General features: G+C 59.2%; 1 protein-coding gene across 3 annotated transcripts in view; it reads right to left on the bottom strand.

Annotated features, from left to right (window-relative positions):
- Positions 1-945: 945 nt before the first annotated feature.
- The window catches only part of GAK (cyclin G associated kinase), an 85849-nt gene continuing 80551 nt past the window's right edge, over positions 946-6243 (bottom strand). For all 3 annotated transcript variants that reach the window (XM_011970891.1, XM_011970892.1, XM_011970893.1), the window contains 4 exons: positions 3383-3607; positions 2550-2698; positions 1561-1737; positions 946-1444 (listed from right to left, as the gene is read on the bottom strand). In XM_011970891.1, the coding sequence (XP_011826281.1) occupies positions 1343-1444; positions 1561-1737; positions 2550-2698; positions 3383-3607 (653 nt within the window). In that variant the 3' untranslated portion in view covers positions 946-1342. The remainder of the gene's footprint in view (positions 1445-1560; positions 1738-2549; positions 2699-3382; positions 3608-6243) is intronic.

Genomic DNA, 6243 nt, shown 5'->3' with positions numbered 1-6243 from the left:
ACACACAACCAGAGGCTCAGGCCCCTGACAGAGGAAGGCTGTGGGGCCAGCCAGAGGGAGGTGCACTCGCTTGTCCAGGCAGGGTGGCTGGGTTTGCCACAGGCCATGGGAGGTTAGTGGGGAGAAGGGACCCGAGCTTTCAGAGTTAAGGGTCTGGGGCGAGGGAGGGGCAGGGGCTGGGGGATTAGTTTGGAGCTTGGGCGTGACGTGGGCGGCAGCAGGAGAGGAGGGGGCCGCACAGCACAGGGCTGAGGCTGGAGAGCCCAGAGGGAGCATGGCCTGAGCTGCCCCCAGAGCAGGAGCGTCTGAGTCGGGGTGGCCAGACCCGGAGCCGGAATCCAGACAACTTTGATGTGAAAATCTCAGCACCTATTTAGGTTCTCATTATTTTTTAAAAGAGCTAAAAATAGTGGCGGGTGCATAGCAAATGTAAAGTCATTATTCTCTGAAAACAGGAAGAGCCTGGCGGTGACTTCAGTGCTGTGTGATTCAGGGCCTCCTCGAGTCTGCTGTGGGGTGGGAGCTGGCCACGGTCACCTTCTCCTTCCACGGGCCCCTGGTCCTCCAGCCGCCCGAAAGCCCAGATGCTGCCTTGGCCCTGCGGGGTTAGCACAGGGGCAGTGTGGAGCCCACCTTTGCTCCCAGGTCCAGGGCCCAGGGGCAGGGGCCAAGTGGAGAGGAGAGAGGAGTCCTGGGGCCGAGGGGTGGGGACCGAGTGGAGGAGGTGGGGTCTGGGGACTGCAGGGGCCCCCACATTGGCCTTGCCCTGGCTGGGCTCCATGGTCCCCTAGAGCTGCCCAGAGCCCCTGCAGCCCCGGGACCCTCTTCTCCTCTCCACTCAGGCCCTGCAACAATCCAGCCACAGCAAGGTTGCTGAGGAAGCACAGTCCTGCGCCCCAGCTGGTGAACGGCTCCTGGACGAGCGGATCCACACTGGAGACAGCAGTCATCGGAAAATAGTTTAATTCTGTACAGACAACCACGGGACTGATTACAAAGTGCGGTGCAAACACCAGGGCCCATGAGCACCAGCCGCGGGGCTCACCATGTGCTGGTGCTCCAGAGGCCACGCCGGAAACACCAAATAAATCACAGACGTGACAACTGTGGGAGGAGCATGAATCAGCTGTTCCTTCGGGAGGAGAAAAAGGAAACAACAATCAGAGGCTTTGGAATGCTTTCTCTTCCTGTGCCTGGAATGCTGGGCAGGCGGTGACCCGGGGCTCGGAGCCCCACTCTGGCCACATCTGCCGTCGCCCATGGGGCCCTCACGGTGGGGACCCAGGTCCCACGACAGCTCCCAAGCTGTGGAGATGTGTGCGCAGCCACCACCACTGCGGCCTCAGAAGAGGGGCCGGGAGCCCTGGTTCTCAAACTCTGACCAGGCGTCATTCAGCTCCATGAAGATCATCTTGGCGTGCTGCTCATACGGCTGCCCCGCGGCCTGTGGGTGATGGGCGGTGTAAGCGCCTCTTACAAGCACGCGTGGGCGGCCAGGGCAGGATCTCCCCGCGACCCACCCCCGAAGGCCTCCGGCAGCCGCCCGACAGCTCTGCTCACCTTGTCGGGGTGCACGGCCAGCACCGCGCGGCGGTAGTGCTTCTTCACCTGCTCCGGGGCCACCAGGTCGGCCATGCCCACGGGCGTCCAGCGGCTCTCCCCGTCCCACAGCACTGTGTGCAGCGTGGACAGCAGGGCCCGGATGTTCCGCTCCTTGCCCTCAATCCAGTCCAGGAGCTGCGGGAGACACGGAGCTTGCTGAGCCCTGGGTGCTTGCCTGCCCTCCTCCTCTGCACTGGGGAAACTGAGGCATGATGCCGAGGAAGTGCCTGGTCACGTGGGGTGGGCTCAGCCCAGCTCACAGACAAAGTCCCACTGCACGCCCCGCCCTCAACTATACAGAGCCGACTCCGGACGACACAGGGCCAGGTGGCCTTCGTGTTCCAGGGCCTGGGGCCAGAGGCTGGGACAGAGACACCCATGTCTCAGCCAGATGTTCACTGGGGACACAAACGCTGGTTCTGGTGGTGCAACCCCTTGGCCTATCCCAGGCCCCAGACTCAGAGGGAGAAGGGGAAGGTCCCTGGTGCCTGTGAAAGGACCCCAAGGTCACAGGCGCATGTGGCCTGTAGAGCTGGCCATTGGCCAAGCCACACAGCAGGGCACGTCTCATGGCCGGCGCAGGGACACCCTGACTGCTGCACCCTCACCCCCAGTGAGCGCCCTAGGTTGGGAGGCTCAGCGCCCAGAGCAGCCCCCAGGAGATGACTGCCCTCGACAGTCTCTGCAGACACCCAGGGGCACTGACTCCTGTAATGCCCGCCCCCATCAGCGCTGAGTCATCTGGGCACACGGGGAGCAGCACGGCCTGGGGCCTGACCCTGCCCTGCCCACCAGGCCTCAGGCCGCCCTGTCCTCGAGGGCTGCCAGGCCCATTGGCAGTGACAGGTCCCTGGCTGGAGACGCTGGCTCCGTGTGGCACAGCAGATTCTCCAGGGGCCCTGGGTTGAGGCCTCTGGGCTCCCAGTAAGAGCTGCCCACCCACCCACCTTCAGCTTGAGCGGGTCTGTGTCTTTAGCCAGGTCCTGCTTCCTCATCTCCGCAATGGTCTTTGGCCCCTTCTTGTCAGACCTGGAGGAGAAGCCTTGATTGGGCAACAGATCTTCAAAGTCGTTCTCAGACACTTTTGGCTTTTGAGCTAGAAAAGAACAGAAACTTTTTTTTGTTTGAGACAGGGTCTCCACTCTGTCGCCTAGGCCAGAATGCAATGGCACGATCTCGGCTCTCTGCAGCCTTGGCCTCCCAAGGCCAAGGGAGGATCACTGAGTCCTGAAGTGATCCTTTTGTCTCAGCCTCCCAAATACCTGGGACCACAGGCACGCGCCACCACGCCCGGCTACTTTTCACAATTTTTGTAGAGAGGAGGTCTCACTGTTGCCCAGACTGGTCTTGAACTCCTGGGCTCAAGCGATCTGCCCGCCTCAGCCTCCCAAAGTGCTGGGATTACAGGCGTGAGCCACGAAGCCCAGCTAAGAACAGAAACTTTCTGCAGAGACACACAGGCCCAATTCCACCCGCCGCCCCCGGGGATAGGGCTCCCACCCTAATGCCTCCACAGAAGAGAAGAGGGAAGACAAGACAGGGTTGCAAAGGCCATTTGTTAAAAACAGGTCAAGCGGGTGTCACTGGAACAAGAGGGACCCAGAGGCCTGACCCGGAGAGAGACCAGCAGACACACATCAGAAACTGCGCCCTTCTCTGAGTGGCTCGGCCATGCCTGTCCCAGGACTGGGCTCCGAGTTGAAGAAAACACAGGTTCTACCTTTAGCCAGTTCAGGGCGGTCTCTGCAAATTCCACAGCAACAGAGAGTGGGGGACTCACCAAAGCTGGGTGCGCGGACCCCCCGCTCCTCTCGTGCCCCGATCACACTGAAGTTCGCAGCATAGTTAGGCCTTGGCTGTGTGCAGGCTTTGAGGGGCGGCTTGGCCTGAGGGGGCCATGAGGCGCCCTGGGCTGGCGGCCGACTTGTCTGCCAGGAGCCACTGCCTTTGGCTGTGGTGGCCGTTTTGGGAATAAAGCCACCAGGAGGGAATCCAGCTGGTGAGCCTGTGGAGACGGAGGTCAGAAACTCGGCATCTGGTTGTCCGTGCGGGGCAACCACCGTTTCTAGAACTCAGAACACCAAGTTTATTGGAAAACACAGGTTTGCAGAACAGAACATTGATCACCCGAGGCCGTCCAGACAGAGGTGCCGGCTCCACCTACATGTGTGAAGGTCTCCAGGGACTGGCCGCACAGGCCAGGTACTGCGGCGACAGGAACCTTCTCGGTGGAGGGCAGACGCCAGGACCGGGCAGCTGTGGAGGCAGCACCCCCACCCCCATGAGCCAAGGCAGACCCGGGACTTGTCCACGGGGGCTGGGGGCCGTGTCCCATCTGTAGCGTCCTGGAGGGCCACTGCCTCTCGGAGAACATCAAATCAGGGCTGACCCTTTAATTTTTTTTTTTTTTTTTTTGCAATGGAGTCTCGCTGTGTCGCCCAGGCTGGAGTGCAGTGGTGGGATCTTGGCTCACTGCAAGCTCCACCTCCCAGGTTCACACCATTCTCCCACCTCAGCCTCCTGATTAGCTGGGACTACAGGTGCCCGCCACCACCCCTGGCTAATTTTTTTTGTATTTTTAGTAGAGACGGGATTTCACCATGTTAGCCAGGACGGTCTCGATCTCCTGACCTTGTCATCTGCCTGCCTCGGCCTCCCAAAGTGCTGGGATTATAGGCATGAGCCACCATGCCTGGCCTGATCCTTTAACTTATTATTTTGGAATAATTAAAATAGCAGGAAGCTGTAAAAACCCTGAGCACCTGCGCCCAGTATCCCCCAGGGAGGGCGTCTCTCACAACCTCAGAGAAGCACTGAGCCCAGGCAGCCGCACCACCTAGAGGCCATCAGATGTGACCAGCTGGACTTGTGTTATGTGTGTACAGGGTCATGCCACTGATTGCACGCAGATTCAGCACCACAGCAATCACGACCTGGATGCTTCACTATGGTTCTGACATCTTTTTGTTTTTTGGAGACAAGGTCTCACTATGGCTGGTCTCAAACTCCTAGGCTCAGAGACCCGCTGGCCTCACCTCCCCACAGGGCTGGGATGGTAGATGTGAGCCGCCACGCCCGGGCTGTCTTCTTAGTTATGTTCTAGAACGGAACTGACAGCCACAGCCTCTAGCCTGGCACCTCTTCACTCAGGACAGGTCCCTCGGGTCCGGGGCATCCGCCACTCCCCCTCCTGCCGAGGGCCATCTGGTGGTGTGGGAACCACCTACTCAACCGTTCACCTGTAGGACACCCGGGCTGATTCCACTGTTTGGCTACAACCAACACATCTTTGAATGCCTGTTACGGACTTTTGCGTGAATGAGTTTCCATTTCTCTGGGATAAATGCCTATGTCCCACCGTAGCTGAGTAGCTGTGTTTAGCTTAGGAGAAAAATGACCGCCTGTTCTACAGAGTGACCCTGCCACTTCAGCGGCTCGTCCCCCGGCAATGCGAGAGACACGCGGCTCATCCCCCCGGCAATGCGAGAGACGCAGTCTGTCCTCCCCCGCGCGCCGTCCTCCCCCGCGCCCCATCCTCCTCTGTGCCGGCATTCGGTGGTGCCGGGTGTCTCGGCCTCTGCTTCCCGCCCATTGGATGTTGATGTGCTGGAAGTGTCTGCATGTCTCTTGCCCATTTTTTTTTTTTTTTTTGAGACAGAGTCTTGCTCTGTCACCCAGGAGTGCAGTGGTGCAATCTTGGCTCACCGTAACCTCTGCCTCCTGGGTTCCAGAGACTCCTGCCTCAGCCTCCCGAGTAGCTGGGATTACAGGCATCGCCACCACGCCCGGCTAATTTTTGTATTTTTAGTAGAGACGGGGTTTCACCATGTTGGCCAGGCTGGTCTCGATCTCTTGACCTCGTGATCCGCCCACCTCGGCCCCCCAAAGTGCTGGGATTACAGGCGTGAGCCACTGTGCCTGGCCTTCTCTTGCCCATTTTCTAACTGGATTGCTTTTGGGTTTGTTTTTGACTGTATTTTTATATTCTGTACATGAGTCCTTTGTCAAATAGGCGGTTTGGAAATATCTTCTCCCAGTCCGTAGCTCAGATGCCCAGAGCTCTGAAGTTGTGTCCATCTGTCCTCTTATGGGTGTGATTCGGGTGGTGAGTCTACGAACGCTGCCCAGCGCCAGGCCACAAAGGTTTTCTCCTTTATAAAGGCCCTGCGGGTTTACGTCTCCATCTCTGGCTGATTCTGACGAGCTGCTCTGTACAATGTGGGCTCAGGGCTTGCCTACGGCTACCCAGCGCCATCTGATGAATGGGTTTCCTGCCTCTGTCAAAGCTCCGCTGGTCTCTCTTGTGTGGCCTATTTCTGAGTCCTCTCTTCTCTCCACAGACATGTCTCTCTGCCATCACCGCAATGTTGATTTCTGTGGCTTCAGACTAAGCCTCAAAGCCAGGAAGAATGACTTCTCCCATGTCATTTTTCCATTACAAAAATATTCCAGGCAAGGCCGGGCGCGGTGGCTCACGCCTGTCATCCCAGCACTCCGGGAGGCTGGGTGCGGCGGCTCACGCCTGTGATCCCAGCACTCCGGGAGGCTGGGTGCGGCGGCTCACGCCTGTGATCCCAGCACTGTGGGAGGCCGGGCGCGGCGGCTCACGCCTGTAATCCCAGCACTCTGGGAGGCCGAGGC

The sequence above is a fragment of the Mandrillus leucophaeus genome, unplaced genomic scaffold, assembly GCF_000951045.1.
Source record: "Mandrillus leucophaeus isolate KB7577 unplaced genomic scaffold, Mleu.le_1.0 Scaffold98, whole genome shotgun sequence".
Taxonomy (NCBI): Eukaryota; Metazoa; Chordata; class Mammalia; order Primates; family Cercopithecidae; genus Mandrillus; species Mandrillus leucophaeus.
This window is presented reverse-complemented; position numbering and strand designations above follow the sequence as displayed.